General features: G+C 38.3%; 1 protein-coding gene across 2 annotated transcripts in view; it reads left to right on the top strand.

The window, feature by feature from the left end:
• The window catches only part of LOC150085600 (organic cation transporter protein-like), a 440,672-nt gene that overhangs the window by 121,625 nt on the left and 299,161 nt on the right, over positions 1 to 19,886 (top strand). For both annotated transcript variants that reach the window (XM_090373381.1, XM_090373383.1), the window contains one exon: positions 18,075 to 18,229. In XM_090373381.1, the coding sequence (XP_090229507.1) occupies positions 18,075 to 18,229 (155 nt within the window). The remainder of the gene's footprint in view (positions 1 to 18,074; positions 18,230 to 19,886) is intronic.

Raw genomic sequence — 19,886 nt, 5'->3', positions numbered from 1 at the left:
ACAACCAAGTCACGTTTTTGCAAGATTTTATTTTTGACCCGTTCAGACAAACGTCCACTTGTTTTTGTTTTAGTTAGTTGTTGGCGCATCGGCTTCTGTGGCCATAATGCACCTCCCAAGGTTTTTGCAGTACTCTGATCCAAGCCCAAGGCGGGATTCGAACCCGCAACCTTTGGGTTGCCAGGCAGGCACTTTACTCACCCGGCAAGCCCAATCGGCAAATGTCCACAAAATGCATCAAGTACTAGCATGCTAGGTGGGTTACGAAGACTTCCAGGACATCTATTCAACACAACATTTAGCCAGTCTTCCTTAAGCTCTGCCGACATCCATCCATTTTTTTGTGCACGCACAATAACATCTTTGGGGAAAATTTTATTCTTTGGTATGGTTTTTCGATTTAAAATTAAATATGGTGGCAACTTTTGACCATCAACGGTGATGTATAGCATCACATTGATATGCTGCTTTTCGTAGCCCATGCTTATGATCTTGATTTCTTTAGCAAGCCCAATCGGCAAATGTCCACAAAATGCATCAAGTACTAGCATGCTAGGTGGGTTACGAAGACTTCCAGGACATCTATTCAACACAACATTTAGCCAGTCTTCCTTAAGCTCTGCCGACATCCATCCATTTTTTTGTGCACGCACAATAACATCTTTGGGGAAAATTTTATTCTTTGGTATGGTTTTTCGATTTAAAATTAAATATGGTGGCAACTTTTGACCATCAACGGTGATGTATAGCATCACATTGATATGCTGCTTTTCGTAGCCCATGCTTATGATCTTGATTTCTTTAGCACCTTTAGCATTGACGGTGTAATTTCGAGGCATATCGAAGAAGACCGGGGTTTCATCAGCATTTCCAATTTGACTAAACTCATAGTTTCTTTTTTTCCTTAATTTCATCGCCTGTCGCTGAAAGTTAATCAGCTTCTGTTGAAAGTCTGCAGGAATTTTTTGACAGGTAGATGTTCGGCACCTTACAATAATCCATTACGATGCACGAGTCTGTCGCACCAGCCTTGCGACTGCCTTTAAAAATTATTTTCTCTATTCCGAGGGACTTGGCAATTTCTCTGGCTTTCAATTGCATGGCTTGTCGAGTGATGGGTAATCCTTTTGCTCGTGTCTCCGTTACAAAACGTATCACAGCTTCATCGACTTGTGGAAAGCTTCCTTTCTTAGGCCCTGTAAAGCACTTGGTTTTTGCTTTGCACGAAAATATGGAATTGTGATAATTTCTCCAACAATGAACATTTACTTCACTAATGTCAAAATGTCGACCCGTAGCTCTATTTCCATGTTCTTTTGCATACACAATAACTTTTCATTTCAGTATGGCTTCGTAGTGCAACCTTTTTGACATTTTAATGTGCAATAAGGGATCAAAATTAACTAAATACAGTAACTCCACTTCTTACGTACTTTCGAAGATACAAACAAAACTTCCTAGTTTTCGCTGAGTGAGCTCCACTATAATGAAATAATACAGTGAAACTTCCCTTTAACGGACAGCCATGGGGAACGAAAATGTGTCCGTTAGAGAGAAGTGTCCGCTAACAAGAAGTCTGAGGGAGGGAAAAAAAAAAGAAAAAGAAAAATCTTTAAACGTTTAATGTAAAATTAAATTAAAATATATACAGATTTTGAACAATATTTTTATAAATAATATACAATTACATACACAAGAGATAAAGAAAAATCGTTAAACATTTAATGTAAAATTAAATTAAATTATATACAGATTTTGCACAATATTTTTGTAAATAATATTTACAAAAATATACATACAATTGTGCTATGCATATTATGACTTTATCTTAAGAAAAATACATACAGTAATCACTTATTTTCTTCTGCACCTTCTTCCGGCTGATAATTTTGTTTTCAACATTTGTTTGGAGTGAAGAAACCATCGAAAGTCCTTCAGTATCTTCTTCAGCGGCGAAAAACATTTTTAAACGATTGATTTGTATGAGCGCTTCTTCTATTTTCATCGGTGGTTCGTTGTTAATATGTTCTTCGACAGAATGACCTCCTTCCATTTCTTCATCCTCATGAGGAACTTCTTGAAATATATCGATGATAATGTGGTTGATATCTAGAGCACCATCTTCTGTAGTGAGGTTCAAGTCTATATCTTTGTAGCCAGGGTCACTTGTAGCGGAAGTATCGTACATTATCAATAGATGTTGAAGTTCTTGTTCTTCTTGGTGCTCCACATTGCTGTTCACAACTTCAATTTTTGCGTTTGAGAAGCCAGACTTTACAAAACAGTTCACGACAGTTTGTTTTCTAATTGCGTTTACTGAAGAGGAAATCCATTGAATCGCATCTAGGATGCTGATTTTCTTTGCAAGGTCACTCGTACATGTTACATCATTCATGTTTGCAATGAGATGTCTTAAAACACGTTTTCTGTAGTGAAGTTTAAATTTTTTTTATTATCCCTTGATCCAAGTCTAGCACTCTGCAGATGTGTTTGGTGGCAGAAAAACGATTTGAATGTTAGACAATTCAATGTGCGGGTGAGATGCAGCATTATCCATGAAAAGAATAATTTTTCTGTTTTGACGAATCATGTTTTGGTTAAAGTGACTTATCCATTCGCTCATGATATCTCGTGTCATCCACGCTTTTTTATTAGACTTCCAGTCAACATTCAAAATATTCAACTTTATGCCCTTGAAACAACGAGGATTTTGTGGTTTTCCTATAACAAGAGGTTGTTCAAAGTCTCCCAGCATATTTGTACACAATAGTACAGTCAAGCGTTCCTTAGAAATTTTTCCGCCCTGGTACTTTTCGTTTTTTAGACCCATTGTTTTTTCAGGAAGAGCTTTAAAAAACAACCCTGTCTCGTCACAGTTGTAAATATCTTTAGCTTCAAAATCACGACATAAATCTTCCAATTGGACGGTCCACTTTGTTACAACCCCAGTATCAACAGATCCACCTTCACCACTTACGGTTTTCCAAGAAAATTTATGCCGAGTTTTGAACTTTTTTGTCTAGCCATCCCACAGAAGCTTTGAACTCATTTACTCCCATAGATTTCGCAACCTCCAAAGCCTTTTCCCTAATAATAGGCCCATTAATGGGAATTTTTTTAGCACGTTCGCGACAAAACCACTCATACGTAACATTGTCAATTTGAAGTCCAACAGTTTTCGGTAATGATTTTTGAACCTGATCATTTCCGTGTTGACAAAATTGTTTGAGCAGTTCATTTTTTTTCTTAGGATGTCGCTTACCTGCGTCTTCCCGATTTTGAATTTTGTAGCGAGATTGCGAACACTATTTTTTTGCCGATCATACGCATTAATGAGTTCGACTTTATCTTTTAAAGTTAAATGTTTACGAGAAGACATTGTGCATTTCACACGACACTGAACAAAACTGAAAACTGAAACTGAAAAGACGAAAGGCCGACCATATTCCCCCCCCTCCCTGCACACACCGAATTCATCAGAAGTTTTACACGTGCCTTAAAATTCTTGAAAAAGGGTTTAGAACTGCGATGTAAACCTTGATAAAATTCAGAGAATCGGAAATAAAAATAAACACACGATTGAGGCAATACGTGAAGAAACGTTCCTAGAAAAAGGGCCGTAAGCTCGCCCGCTGTCCGTTATGGGGAGATCAAATCAGCTTCGTTAAGTGCTAATCTAAACGAAACAGTGCAGATTGCCTGTCCGCGTCCGTTACAGAGAATGTCCGCTGGACAGAAGCTGCAAACACGTTAAAACCAATAGAGGTGAGTTGGGGAATTTGAAAATGTCCGTTGTAGAGAGATGTCTGTTAACGAGAGGTGTCCGTTAGGAGAAGTTTCACTGTAGTTGCTTCACATTTCAAAAGCACGTGAAATCACCCACGCCACTTTATTTTCCAATGGAATTGGAGAATGCGATAACGGTTAAACTTCGAGGCAGGGTTTCCACTTAAAAACAAAACGTGTGATGCTGTGCAAAGCATGGGAAAATTTGAAAAAAAACTGCAATTGTAAGATGGTATCAATTCTAAGACGCACCCCGTTTTTAGAGTCATTTATAGGGGGAAAAAAGTGCATCTTAGAATTGAAGAAATCGCATCTTAGAATTGAAGAAGAAAAATCACAGTCAGCTGCCACTCCTATATCCGTACCTTCTAGTGCTCCACCACTTCCAAAACACAGTACTAAAGAAACTCCAAAGAAATTGCAACAGCCACCTATAATCCAAGAAACAATGAATGTGAAAGATATGGAGGTACAGGATGAATCAAACCTAGAACTCTTTGTGGAAGAAGAAATGGATACAGGCCAATGCCCAGTCTTTCCAAAAAAAAAAAAAAATCCAGGACAGAAAACAAAGCCCTCAGTCCTTCGGAAGCCACCAGATGGACCCAACAAATCTAAATAATGGGTACATTTAAATTTCTACAATGGAATTGCTGTGGATTTCGTAGAAATAGTGATGATATCAAGGCTCTATAATCATGAGCCAACTTGCTTTTGCTCACAGGAGACTTATTTTAAGGCAAATGAGGACCCTCACCTGTGTAACTGTTCAGTCATTTGCAAAGGCAGAGCTGGGGGATGTAGCTGCCCTGCAGAAGAGTTGCCAACCTTGTGGGTAACTACACCCCCTTTCAAGCTATGCCACTTACCACCAACCTAGAGGCTGTAGCAGTTTGTCTTGCAGTAGGGTTCCTCTTAACTGTTTGCCCCATCTATTTGCCACCTGGGAACGACATTCCCCAGGCAGACCTTGATGATCTCCTTAAGCAATTGCCACCCCCTTTTCTATTATTAGGGATTTCAATGGACATAAACTTTGTGGGGTAGTTCAGCCACCATTAGAAGGGGTTCGAATTATCAAGCGAATGCTTGAAAACAATGATCTGGCCCTTCTAAATGTGCGATCTAACACCTTTTTCCACATTGCTACTTGTACATATACTGCCATTGATCTTTCCATCTGCTCTGCTACCCTCCTGGGCGCCTCCGTAGCCAGGTAGGCAGGAGCAGCAGTGCGTAGTACACGCTTCTTGATTAGACCGGGGTTCGAGCCCGTGACCACCAAATACGGAGGATGCGGAAAGGTCAGGGAATGACTACCACATATCTCCGGAGCAATATGGCCTTAGTTGCTAATGCTCCTTAAAACCATACAACAAACAAACAGCTACCCTCCTGCCTGTGTGTGTGTGTACATGGGACGCCGAAGAAAACCTTTATGGCAGTGATCACTTCCCCTTGTTATCCACTATTTCTAATGGGAGACAGTGCCATCTGTGTAGGATACCATGGTGGAAGTTCGATCACGTTGACTGGAATGCTTTTAGACATTTAGAAACATTTAATACCACCGCACTCAGCCAGGAGCCAATTAATGAGGCAGCAAGGCACATTACAGTACATTACAGTCCAAGTAGCAGCAGCACTTGCAGTTCCAATGATCTCAACCCAGTTTCCATGTTTTCCCAAACCATGGTGGAATGAAGAATGTACAGCAGCTAGAAAGGCTCAAAACAAAGAATGGAGAATATTTTGTCATTACCCCACCACAGATAATTTAATAGCCTTTAAATGTGCCCATGCCAAAGCATGTTACATCAGACGTCAGAGCCAAAAGGAATCTTGGATCCGATATGCATCTTCTCTCGAATCGGCTGCCAATCCCAAAGCCATCTGGGATGAAGTTCGGAAAATGAAGGGCAAATACATGTCACATCCATCATCAATCCTTGAACATAATGGATGTACAATTGCAGGCATAACTGCAATCACAAATTCTTTCAGGGACACATTTGCTAAAGAGTCTTCAAAAACATCATACCCCCCCCACTGTCCAAGGCGAGTGCTGTTGGGCCAGACGACATCCATTAAGGGATGACTAAACACCTTTCATCAGAATTCATGGATTGCTTGCTCTGTCTCTATAATAGAAACTGTATTGAAGAGACATTTCCAGACTCATTGCATATGGCAAGCGTCCCCTTCCCGAAACCAGGAAAGGATACAAAAATACTAAAAAACTACTGTGCTATTGCTCTGACCAGCTGCTCGTGCAAGATCATGGAAAGAATGGTTAACGCTTGCCTTATGTGGTATTTAGAACCTAACAACCTCCTTTCCAGGACACAGTGTAGCTTCCAAAGAAATAGGTCAACACTCGATCATTCAATCCAGCTGGAAACATCTATTAATGATGTTTTCCTGAAATGCGAGCACCAGGTGTGGGTTTTCTTTGATATGGAAAAAGCGTATGACATTGTTTGGAAATATGGAATTTTAAAAGACATATATAACTTCAGTCTTAGGGGACACAATGCCATCTTAATTAAAAATTTCCGCTCAAACCGGTCTTTCCAAGTTCGTGTAGGATCTACCCTCTCTCGGACATTTTGCCAAGAAGAGGGTGTTCCACAAGGATCAGTCCTAAGTGTTACGCTTTTTGCCATCAGAGTTAACTCTATTACTGAACAACTTCCTCCAACTGTAAATAGTGTCCTCTTTGTAGATGACTTTAGCATCTTTTTTCAGTCATTCAATATGAGGATCATCGAAAGACAATTGCAGCATGTCATTGACCACGTCAACTTGTGGGCAGTGGCTAATGGTTTTAGGTTTTCGCCTCAGAAGACAGTTTGCAACAAAAGTGTACACAAATGGTCTTCTGGGGCAAAAACCTGAACCTTCACCCTGAACCAGAACTCAAGCCTGGACAAAATAACATCCAGTAGCACCCGAGACAAAGTTCTTGGGGCTCATATTTGATAAGTTGACATTTCTACCACGTATCCTTCAACTGTGGACAAAATGCACAAGGGGTTTGAAATTTCTACATGCGATCTGCTCCAATAAATGGGGAGCAGACCGCTGCACCTTACTCTGCCTATATTGTGCACTGGTCTGTTCTAAATTAAATTATGGGTCCCAAGTGTACACATCAGCAAGAAAAAGCATATTATGATGGCTAGACTCAGTTCATCTTCAAGCCATCCACATTGCTACTGGAGCTTTTAGAACATCCCCTGTCCAAAGTTTATACATTGAAGCAGATGAACCACCTCTGTTTCTGCGACAAATGCTATTGTCACTAAAATATACTTTTAAATTGAAATCCCTGCCAGACAACTCTACGTGGACATCCATTTTTGAGTCGCTATAGCAAACTTTCTATAACACCCGTTAGACTGCCAATCATCCCTTTGGTATTCAGGTTGAAGAGCTTCTCAGAGAGCTTAATATTACAGTAGACAATGTTGCTGAGTCACCGAGGCAACGAATTCTATCCTGGCATGCTCGCATACCATCGTGCAATTTCTCTATTAAAAACTGGGGTAAGGCCATCACTCCACCTTCCATCTACCAACAACTCTATACTGCCCACCTAGCTGGATACTCTGACTTCTTGCCTGTCTTTTACTGAGGGCTCATAGTCAGAGTTATCTATCAGATCTCCAGACAGTACTATATCTGGGAAGATTCCCCATGAATGCAGCATATATATATATACAGCCAAGTTGTATGCTATAGAGTTAGCCTTGGACCATATTGAAACTCACAATTACCAGAGGCGTATACCGATTTGTTAAGTATAATACAGGCTTTATCAGTGATGAGATCAATCCTCATCCGCACCTGACTTGGGTTCAGCAGACACTCCATTCTCTTTCTGAGAATTCCTTCGACATCCATCTCTGCTGGATCCCAAGCCATATTGGGATCAAGAGTAATGAACTGGCTGATGTCGCTGCCAGATCACAGCAACCACATATAGTATTAGCCAACTTAGTCTGTATAGGGTACTAACAGTAGCCTGTTAAAATACCCTATTAGGTGGCTAATACTTGCTAAATTACTCTCACAATGGTAACATTGTGAGAGTGAACAGGTCACAAACAAGCTGTATCGGATAAAGCCTGTTATTTAACACTGTCAGTATAGTAGGCACATTATAGAGAGGAAGTTGTTCTAGCTCACCTCCACATTGGACATAGTCATCTTACGCATGCATTGTTGTTGAGGGCAGATGACTCTCCTGTGTGTGAGGATTGTGACACCTTTTTAACTGTTTGTCATATTTTAACCGAATGTCCACGATATAGACAGGAATGTTTTATGTATTTTAATAACTGAGTTTTATACACTCAAGTTATATTTAACAATGAGAATGATCTTTTATCTTGTATCTAAATATATTTTTATATTAGTTTACCTCATACATATTTATATTTTTATACATATTGACATAGTGACCTAAGTAATTAGGTCAATGAAATTTTTACTGTTTTCTTGAATGGGACATGGTTATGGTGCATTATAGCCCTAGTTGCTGATGCGCCATTAAAACTCATACAACCAACCAACCAACCAACCAACCAGGTGAAAGTTTTGGTGTGGAGGTGGGGAAGGAGATAGGCATTATCCTGAGAGTGTTTAGGGGAGTTAAAGTCATAGGGCCAGGGCGCCCTGTGTGGTGATTTGTTGCCAAAGTTGGCTTGATGAGGCAGAAGTGATGCAGCAGATTTGTGGGCAATGTTCTGGACATCTGTAAACACAACAGCAGATTTATAACATAACATGACCTCCCTTGAAGTGGAATCTGCCCACCCTTTATTTTGAACATGTTTGTTACTTTGAACAGTAACAACAACCCCGGGGGCTCACATCTGGTGAGTATGGGCTTCGCACACCCAGGGTCCTGAGCTGGATATCATCATTCTTCTCTTTCTTGGTGATTCCCTTCTACTTTTCTCTCTCTCTCTCTGAGTAATTCAGAATTTTTTTTTTTTTTTTTACCTGGTGCAGCATAAGCCTCAGGCTTCCTTGCACCATATGGCTAATAATAATAACAATAATAATAATCACTGGAGGGTAAAATCTGAATAAGTGATACAGCTAAATGCATCAGCAAGTTATCTAGCGTTTCTGCTCCTACTTATCTATCAACACATTTATGCAGATGGAAAGCCAGGGAATTTCAGTCACCCCCCACTTAGTATTAGTATTAGTAAGTCTGTCATATTATTGTGTATAGTCAAGTTTCATTTTCGGTGAACCCACCTCAGGCTTGGATCAAAGTACTGCAAAAACCTTGGGAGGTGCATTATGGCCACAGAAGCTGATGTGCCGATAACTACCAAAAAAAAAAAAAAAATTCGGTGAGTTGAGCAATTTTCAAGCAAAAGAAAAACCAGTCATGAATAGTAAAAAAAAACTGAATTTATTGCATCCACAATGAGTATGTAAAAGTAAAGATTCTATTCTTTTTTGGCTCATCTTCAATTTCAATCAGAAATAGAAGATGAGCCAGTGGATATTGTTAGTATTGTAGGCATTGAAGGAACAAGAATATTTCTGAAAAGAAAAAGACTTGTTAATTATATATTTTTGCACAATGTAAACATCCATAAAGGATACCATTTTCCACACAGGAGTTCACCCGTGTGGGAAAAAAAAAGGATGCTTGTAAGTAAGTATAGTGAAAGTTTTTGACATATCTGTAGGTTTTAGTTTTTGGAGGAAACTATATGTCTAGGAGACCAAGGCATAATGGTTGAAATAGACTAAACAGTATTAGGAAAACAGGAAACATCACAGAGGAAGAAATTTTAAGAAACGATGAATTTTTGTTGCATTTGATTGTAATAACAAAATTGGCTACACATTGGTTCCAAATATAAGGAAAATGGGTGATTGTAGGTGATTCCTGCATGAAAAACAGCTACGGTTGGAACTACAGGCTCATGTGTCATTTAGAAGTTAGTTTTACAATGGTCCAAGGAGGTACATATTCCACATAGAGATACAAAAGTTAAAAGTTAGGTTTCCCTTATGCAACTGGTAAGAAATTGCCACTGTTCATTGTTAACCCCAGGGGCTCACATCTGGTGAGTATGGGCTTGGCACACCCAGGGTCCTGAGTTAGATATCATCATTCTTCTCTTTCTTGGTGATTCCCTTCTACTTCTCTCTCTCTCTCTCTCTCTCTCTCTCTCTCTCTCTCTCTCTCTCTGTTGGGGGGTAATCCAGAATTTTTTTTTTTTGGCAGGTGCAGCATAAGCCTCAGACTTCCTTCCACCCTATGGCTAATAATAATAATCACTGCTGTAGCTGACTAGCACAATGGTGGGAAAATTTTGCAATCTAACAGCTGTCGTGTGCTGACAGAGAATCAGCCTGACTTTCTCACATAAAACAGCTCAATTGAAATAAAAAGGTCACTTACCGTATGGTAATTTTTAACAACTGCTGAAGGGCTGTCGTTTTTTAAGAGGAACACATTGGCATAAGAAGAAAGCTAGGTACCCTCTTATGTAAAGTGACTAGATGTCCTGGATTATGCAGGACAGTCTCGGATTTAAATTGTTTGAATTATTAAGAAAATTTCATGCCACGGAAAAATATATTTAATTTCTATTGTTTTTATTGTTAAAAGAAGTATGTATTTTTATTATATGACAGGAATACCTATATAATATTGGTATTTCAGTGAAATAAAACAAATATATGTGAAAAAAAAACCAAATGTAAAATCGATGTCCCACATTGGAAGACCAAGGATCTGGTCACTTTACTCTTATGCCATTAGTAAAAATTTGCACTCCAGTTTGCTGTTACAGTTGAGAATGGTGGGCTGCCATAATTTCCCATGAAACATGGCTGTAACATGTGCAGATGGAAGGCCAGCTCTGCTAGCAAAAACAAATATGCCAAACTTTCAAATATGAAACCCCACATACAGAAACATGTTAAAAGCAAGATATACTCTTGGCATTGCTTGTGCTTTGTTAAAAAATTGACACATCACTTTGTTATGACTGATGTGGACTCCTAAAAATGGCATTAAACAGCTGATTTCTAATGGCAGAAATTATCACTATAAGCCAGTGGTGAGAAAATCAGTTCCATCAACAAATAAAGTTCAGTTTCATTAGGAAATTTACAGTTACTGTGTGTAGTCACCTCAAGAAAGAGGCATACTCAGTTTTCACACATAAAGCAGCACTGATATAAAAAAAAACAAAGTCATGTAGTGTTTGGAAATTTTTTGACAACAACCCTGCATTCATAAACAAATGTTAATAATTAGGTGTCTACTTATGCTGTTCATTAAAAATATTAAAAGTTCACTTTCTCATTGTTGACATAGTCTGCAATTTGAATTGCGGCTGTAACGGCTGAATTTACATTTGCGGCTGTAACAAATCAGATCTGATGGCAGAACCTTGTACAATAAGCCCTAGCAATGTGCTACTGGTGGTAGTCACTAACGGAAAATACTGCCATAGGAGATGCAGCAGGAAAATGAGTTTCAACAGCAGATAAAATTTGGTTTATTCAGAAATTTGCATGTTATTCTTGGGATAAACAGCATCATAAAAATGTCATTTAGGGAATAAGCATACCAGCCTATAAAATTACACAAAATATGATCGTCAGTCAACTATTAGCATTAGCAGAGGCATATGATGCAAGAAAGCAAGCTTATTCAGCATCAGCCAAAAAAAAAAAAAACACCACTCCCATTTCACCCCTCCGTTCGTTCGAAATACCTGTCCGGCTGAGCCTTAAATTTGTTTAGGCTATCAACTTCCACAACAAGGGATGGAAGTCTGTTCCACCAACCAACTACCTGCTGGCTAAAGGCAAATTTCTGCACATCTATCCTACATCTGTCTTTCCTAAATTTGAATTTATGCCCTCTCAGGTGATTTTTCTGAGCAAGAGGAAGAATCCCATCAGCATTGAGCATGCTCAAACCATTCAAGGCTTTATGCACCTCAATCAGATCACCTCGCTGGTGCCTAGTCTCCAGACACTGTAATTTGCAAAACTTAAGCCTTTCTTCGTAAGAGCAACCCCTTGTTCCATTCACTAATCTTGTTGCCCTTCTCTGTACTCGTTCCAGCAGCTCTACATCCTTCTTGAAATGAGGCCTGCAGACCTGTATACAGTACTCAAGGTGTGGCCTGACCATTGCCTTATACAAAGGAATAATCACCTCCTTATCCCTGCTAGGAAATTCCTGTATATCATTGACAAGACACCATGAGCTACTCTTGCAGCTCGTCTGCACTGCTCAGAGAACTTCATATCTGCCTGCACAATTACCCTCAGGTCCTTTTCATTCTCTACCACTGTCAGTGTAGTACTACAGAGTTGATTTGTTACGTTACTCTGGGGTTGCTGTTTCCCATATGTAGTACTTTACTACTTTACATTTGTCAATGTTAAACTTCATTTGCCACCTCTCAGCCCATCTGCTCAACCTTTCCAGATCCTGTTGCAGCAGCATAGCGTCAGTAGTGTCCTTAACAACCCTGCCAACCTTTGTATCATCTGCAAACTTGGACATTAAGCTTGATATACCATCATCAATATCATTTATAAATACAGAAAACAACAATGGACCCAACACTGAACCCTGAGGAACTCCACTAATAACATTAGTTCACGTTGAGCAGTGTCCATTGATTACCACCCTCTGTCTTCTGCCAATCAGCCATCCCTTTATCCATAGCAGCAATTTGCCTCCAATGCCACACTGCTCCAATTTGTGCAGCAGTCTTCCATGTGCAACAGTATCAAAAGCCTTTCTAAGATCCAAATATATTATATCAAAGTTATTCCCTGCATCCAATTCTTTTGTGATTACAGCTTAGTATCCAATCAAATTGGTCAGGTAAGACTTTCCCTTAACAAAACCATGCTGTGTCTGAGCTATAACTGAAGTCTTGTCTAGATGATCCTGCAGTGCTTATTTAACCAGTTATTATTCGATCGATAGGTCAGCATTGCAATGTTAGTAACTCTCCAATGGGCAAGCAACAGGAAACCAACTTGCGATGCATTTAGCATCATCACTTATTTGGATTTTACCCTGGAGTGTACAGCAAGCCTACATCTCAACATTCCTACATTCCAATTGCTTTCTCATTGGTAGCCTGCAGGGCTGTGAAGTGGCTTAGCTCTGAGAGCAGTGCACTCAGCTGCAGTTCTTCAGAGTGAATTCAATTTCTTTGCCATTAAAGACATCATACATACACAGTCGTCCTCCCAATTTAGCTAAGCCACAATGCAGAAATAGCTAAAATCTTACATTAACAATGAAAAAAAAATTTTTTTTGTAGCTAAAGGTAATTAAAATGATTGGTGTATATTCTCCAAAAAAATGACAGTGGGGCATGTGCCCCAGTTACCCTACCCTGAATCCGCCTGTGCTCAGGACGGTGGGGGAATAATAGACACAGAATACCACAGCATCTCTGTGGTATTCTATGTCAGCTGACACACAGAAAACCCTGACATACCAGCAGTAGCCCATAACAAGAAACAAAGAGTTGGCAGAGGCCTTGTGGCTTCAAGCCAGCTCCTCCACAAGCTTCAATAGAAACAAAGGAAAGGAAAATACACTATCCTCCCATATTGGTTGACAGTCTTCAAGGAGGCCACCTGAAGAGGATTAAGCAACTTAATCCTCATCAAAATAGTGTCCTTCTGAGCCAGTACACAACCTGACAGTTTTCTCACTCTTAAAAGCTCCTCAGGAAAGATTTCAAAACCACCAAAAGCTGATCTGAGATATTATTGTTTGCGCATTATCATCACTTGCAGGTTTCCTGCAGACCAAATGGAACCTTCCTCCCAAGAGGGGGGGAGGGGGTTAACATTGCCAATCCACATTTTGGAAGGGACTAGTACAGGGAGGCCCTATCTAACAACCATTTACAGTCCCCCCCCCCCTCTCCAAGAGCTCCGTGAAGTTAAGTGGATGGGCATCACCTCTGAGCACAAGATATATTGGCCACAAATATCACCATCTTCATCCCCCTCCTGATCCCTTAACACTTTTGCTGCCTCTGAAATGTGAGAGAACTTGTTCAATGTGCTGTAATTTTTGGAATGTTGAAAAAAAAATCAACATTCCAACATCCCCAGAATTCCAAAAATTTGTACATAATGGTTGAAAATTAAAAGTTTGGAATTTATTTCTAAAAGCGAACACTTAATTTTGTCCAGAACTAACAATTAGAAGAAATCTTAAAATCTGGTTGAGGGAGCGAACATGTTAAACTACAAATGCAGCCCCCCGAGCTCTGGATGAGTCCAATTTAATACGAATGTTCTAAGCTCAGGTTTGCATGTGATTACTGCTACCAGTCAAATCCCCTCCTAACCTGGGCCAGTGAAAATAGAGATCTAAACAGTGACTTTGTCATGAGTACTGTAGTGACCATTTCAGCTTTGTACTCAATATAGGTCAATGTTAGGGCTCAGAATGGAACTCCTTTCCAGTTTGTCATGCACATCAGTAATGAATATTCACCATATACATATTTGATTATTGAATACAAAATATTTTATTAGTGAGCAGTCTGGTTCATAAAATTTACCATTTGGTTCCCCAGTTTGTTGGAGATATACAGTGTGTATCATTACATGTGGGGCCAACATCTGGGATGGATTTACAACTTAAAAACAACAAAAAAAAGTTCATGGCCAAGTCGAAATCATAGGTTTAATTTCGCTTTATTTCCAAGTTACAGCCAATTTTTTTTGTTACAGTAATTCTTTCCATAAACTGAGTAGCCGGCTTTCTTTCCATTGACGACACCATTCAACTGTTTACAAACACTGTATGATATCTCATAGAGGGCATATGATATCCTACAGTAAGGCATATGATATCTCATATGCCTTACTGTAGTTTTGTAAACAAGATCTCATAGGTTCTTTGAGTGGTTTCAGTTCTGACAAGGACACTACATTTGGAACTTGTTGATACTGTACATTTGCTGTGATAATGGAGGCTTATTCATTTAGAAAGATGGCAGACATGCATCTCATGGATGGACTTGGGGGTTCAATGCAGCTGAAGCAAGATGGCTGTATGCAGAAAACTTCCCTAATCGCCATGTGCCAAATAAGATCTTTCAAAGAATACGTGAACACTTCAGAAACTGGCTCATTTAGAAAACGAGTTTCAGATGGTAACTGATCCATCAGCATTAGACACTTGGAACTTCTGAGCAGGTGAAGAAGCCTATGATGAGACATTTGTAGGCTTGTATTCAGGTGCATAGTGGACATTTCCTGTAAACATAAGCATGTAGTTGCTGGAACACAAAAATGGCTGCAATTTGGAAACAAGTTAAAACAGACACCTATGTTTACATGAACTTTTTTTTTTAAATTATATTTAGGTCCCACATGTTTTGATACACCCTGTATATTTCTGTAAGCCTGTATTCTGCCCCAGGTAAGCTTAAGTACATGTATTGGATCTGTTCAAAAAGTATCTGGACTGTCACAGTATAAGTGAGCATGTATTGGGGTAAGCAACTTAATCCTCTTCAAAATAGTGTCCTGAGCCAGTACCTGACAATTTTCCAGTCTTGCAAGCACTTCTGAAAAGATTTAAAAATCACCAAAAGTTGATCCATCCCATTATTGTTTGTACATCATCAAATTGACATCCTTTCATGGTTTTTTTCAGTGTAAGGAGCAAATAAAAGTTACTAGGAGCCATATCTGGTGAAACGGAGATTGCTGGAGTGATTCCATGTTTGTCCAAAAAAACTCTGTATGCAATAACTATGATATGTGATGGTGCATAACTATGGTGAAGCAGCCCTTCTTTTCTTCATGGTGGATGACATCTTCAAAGTCAAAAGATGCTAACAACATGCCTTTATTTTGCTGTGCACTTGAAATGCTTTTTTTGGGAGGTGGGGAAGAACGAGTTTTAACTGGCTGGGGTAACTGCTCAGCCTTGAACAATGGACTTAAATCCAGATAATTTTTGAGCAGACCTCATATTTTATTGCAGTGTACATATACCTTAATATTCCTTTCAGTCAAAGTGTTACGAGTCTTGTATTACTTTTACTACCTTTAATCAACGTATTATTTTAGTCTTCTAGATACTTACCATTTTATTTTATTTTTGTATGTTTTCGGTCCAGAAGAAGGAAGAAGGCAAAGTATTGGCTTTAAGTCAATATAAATTAATTAAATTACTTTGTACCTAAAAAAAATTCCCATCAAGAAAACATTCTAATGCTATTATACCATGGTGGGTTTTCTCACTTACTGCATTTTCTGCTTTTCTGTCTTGAAGGTCAATTTTATTCAATTAAAATTGATATTATCTTTGGTTGTACTTTTTAGTAATCTGAAAGTAATCTTTGGTTGGCTAGATAATGATGCCATTTCTAAAATGAGCATAAGCCAAAGCATGTCGTAGTTGGAGGGAAAAGAGCATCCTAAAGAGACAGCAAGACTGAAAAACAGGAAGATTAATGATAGAAGCATGTATTATCTAATTATTTTTTGTATCTTGCTGCCCACATAACAAAACCTTCCAACCTCAGAGTCTCTCAAAAACTTGAAAGGATTAGGTGCATACTTCACATCATTTTTGTAAGTTTATTTACAAACACAGGCATTAAAAATTCATGTCTTATCATTGTGTCTTGTGGAATATGAAGTTCATATGATGTTTTTCATGGTGACTTCCTGGGCAGGTTCTGAACTGGTTTGGAAACTTCTGTGAATTGCTCTTTTCATTTAGAAGGACTTCTTTTTTTTTTTTTTTTCCCTACCAAATTGATCCTGTCAGACAGTTCATTTCCACTTCAGTATTGTCCATTTTGGTGGAGCTGGCAGGTTAAATCTCTCAGAAAATGCTCCCTGCATCTTTCATAATTTTTCATGAGTTCACTCTCTCTCTCATTACAAGCCATCCTTCAATGGTATATGAACTTATATCTGTCTAAAATTAATATGGTTACTTAAAAAAACAACAAAAAATGAAAGAATCAAAAATGAGAACAAAATTGAGAAAGATGGAAAAAAATTAATTAAATTATTTTGTACCTAGAAAAATTCCCATCAAGAAAACATTCTAATGCTAGGGGTTACAAGAAATCTGAACCATGTAGTTATCCACATTAGTAGATATGATTTCACCAACAATCATATAAAATAATCTCAGTCATTTCTAATGCAGTTATTTTTTAAAATTAAAGAAATAAAACCATGAAACAACTGAAGGTTTCTTATTTTTACTTTTACTGTTTTTATCACAGAATTGTATATGATGCGATACTTAACTTTCATTAGTGAGTTTCCTGGATGTATATGGTGTAGGTTCATGTAGTGAGGTTTCTCCTTTGGCCAGATCTGTGGAGTGAATTTTTTCAAGAAATTTAAAAAAAATTATAAAAATGAAAACTTCATTCATTCAAAATAAGAATTTGTTCTTATCAAGAAATAAACTATTTTACAAAGAAAATACCTCCTTTAAAGACATGATTTAAGCCAAATCTGTTCTTATTTTGCCCTGATTGATCAACATTAGAAAGAAATTACTGCCTTAAACCAAATTGGAAATTTTTAAAAACTTTGAAAAAAAAATTGTAAAAGAATTTGTAAAAATACTTGTGGTTATTATTTATTTTTAATGATATAATAACTCTCTAAATGCTCTATCTATCTATGTATTTATTAATTCAATTTCATCAATTTCTGATCTTTTGACTTTCAGAATTTTGGCCTTTTTTATACTCAAACACACAACAGTGGCCATTATGGGGCAATCTTCTTTGATTTTTAAAGCTATTTTCATGCTGCAGTCTATTATTAACACTGCTATTAATTGGAAACACAAATAATCACCCCAGGGACTCACATCTGGTGAGTATGGGCTTGGCACCCAGGGTCCTGAGCTGGATATCATCATTCTTCTCTTTCTTGATGATTCCTTTTTACTTCTCTCTCTCTCTCTCTCTCTCTCTCTCTCTCTCTTGGGGTAACTCGGGAATTTTTTTTTTGGCTGATGCAGCATAAGCCTCAGGCTTCCTTGCACCATATGGCTAATAATAATATTAATAACAATAATAATAAGAGATCACAGCACATAATAAAAGATTTCCATACAATTTGTCCTCTAACCATTATTTGAACTGTATGTGAAATGATTTTTGAAAATGTAATTTACATAGATGATCTGGAACAGGTTAATTTGTAATTGAGTGTTAATACTTTATTGGTCTGTGATTTTTTTTTAATAGGTATGGGCGAAAAGCTGTATTTATGCTGTCTGCAGTATTTCTTCTAGCTTCTGCAGTATCAACTGCTTTTTCTCCTTCCTCAACAATTTATACATTACTGAGGTTTTTTACTGCTGCTTGCTCAAGTGGTTTGTTTCAGACTGCTTTTATTATAGGTAACAGTCTAATAAAGATTTCTTTTTTTTTTTTAGAGAAAAGATTTTATTAACTTAAATTAGATTTTATTAAATTTATTTAATTAATTTTTATATATCTGTCATATTTTAATTGTTATATCATAAAATATTTGTTCCCTGAGACTTGTCCAGTTCTTCCAGGTATGGCAGGCTATGGTTTTCTCCCTGAGAGTTTAAAACACTGATGAAACTGCTGGCCAGATCCAAGTTGTGAGTCATGTGGACTGAATTTTAGTGAAGTCCAGTCATTATGGAACAAAAAAAAATCCTCTGCCTCCACCTTCATGATGATTGGACTGTTAGTAAACCTGGATATGTTCTTCATATGCTTTGAAACACTGCATCTAGTGTACTGGAGGTGACCACCCAGCTGTGAACCAATGTAAACAGGGGTCAAGGTGCCACACAGAGAAATGCTGCCTTTGTCACTAGATAATACTAGGTGGCAGATTACTTTTCATCATCCAGTGTAGTTACTCCACTTGCTGATAAGAGGCTTGAAGTGGTGACACGCATCTTTAACATCCAGAGTAAAGATCTGGAAAAACCCCATCCCCTATTTTTTCAATCATGCAAGATGAGTATTATCTTTTGAAGTTATGATGAGCATCATGGCAATATCCACAATTCCTGACATTTTGAGGGTACAGCTCTAAAATGTCATTCACAAAGGAACTGGATGCAGAAAATAATTGTGCCTCATATACTTTGATTTCAAGGAAGCTTTCAACACTGTTGGATATAGAAGACTGCCGTAAAAACTGGACCAACTTGGCATTAAGGGTATGTTTCTGTTATGGATAAAGGGAAGAAGGTAAGAGCTAAAGAGAAGTTAAGTGGAAGAAGACATAGCAGTTATCAGTGGACACTGCTCTTCATGGACTAATGGTATTAGTGGAGTTCCCCAGGGTTCAGTGCTGTGCTCATTGTTGTTTTCATTATTTATCAGTGATATTGAGAGAAGATATATCAGGCTTAATGTCTAAATTTGCAGATGACACAAAGGTTGAAAAGGCAGTTAACAACAATTATCAGAGTGAGTTAATGCAACAAGATCTAGGAAAATTGGGTTGATAGGCTGAGAAATGGCAGTTGAAGTTTAACATTGACAAATGCAAGGTTCTGCATATGGATAGCAGTAACCCCAGAGTAACTTTTAAATTGTGTCATACTACACTCAGGGTAGTGGAGAATGAAAAAGGCCTAGGATAATTGTGCAGTCAGACATGAAATGCCCTCAGCAGTGCAGACATGCTTCTAGGAAGTTCACATGGTTTTTTCAATAATATCCAGAAATTTTGTTAGCAGGGAAGAGGAAGTGATTATCCCTTTGTATAAGGCCATGGCTGCATATAAAGCTGCATCTTGAGACCTGTATACATGTGTGAAGGCCTCTCTTTAGGAAGGATGTAGATCTACTGGAACAGGTGAAGAATAGGGCAACCTATTCTGCACCTGGTGAAAGGGACAAAAGGGTATTCTTACGTAGAAAGGCTTCAGTTCTGCAAATTGCAGTGTCTCAAGACTAGGCACCTGCTTAGAGATATGATTGAGGTTTTTAAAGCCTTGAATGAATTGAGTAAGCTGAATGTTAATGACATTCTTCCACTTGCTGACACTGCACACATGAGGTGGT

This window comes from Mastigoproctus giganteus, chromosome 5 (genome assembly GCF_048544385.1).
Source record: "Mastigoproctus giganteus isolate SK-2022 chromosome 5, ASM4854438v1, whole genome shotgun sequence".
Taxonomy (NCBI): Eukaryota; Metazoa; Arthropoda; class Arachnida; order Uropygi; family Thelyphonidae; genus Mastigoproctus; species Mastigoproctus giganteus.
The sequence above is the reverse complement of the archived record's forward strand: the minus strand, read 5'-3'. Positions and strand labels throughout refer to the sequence as shown.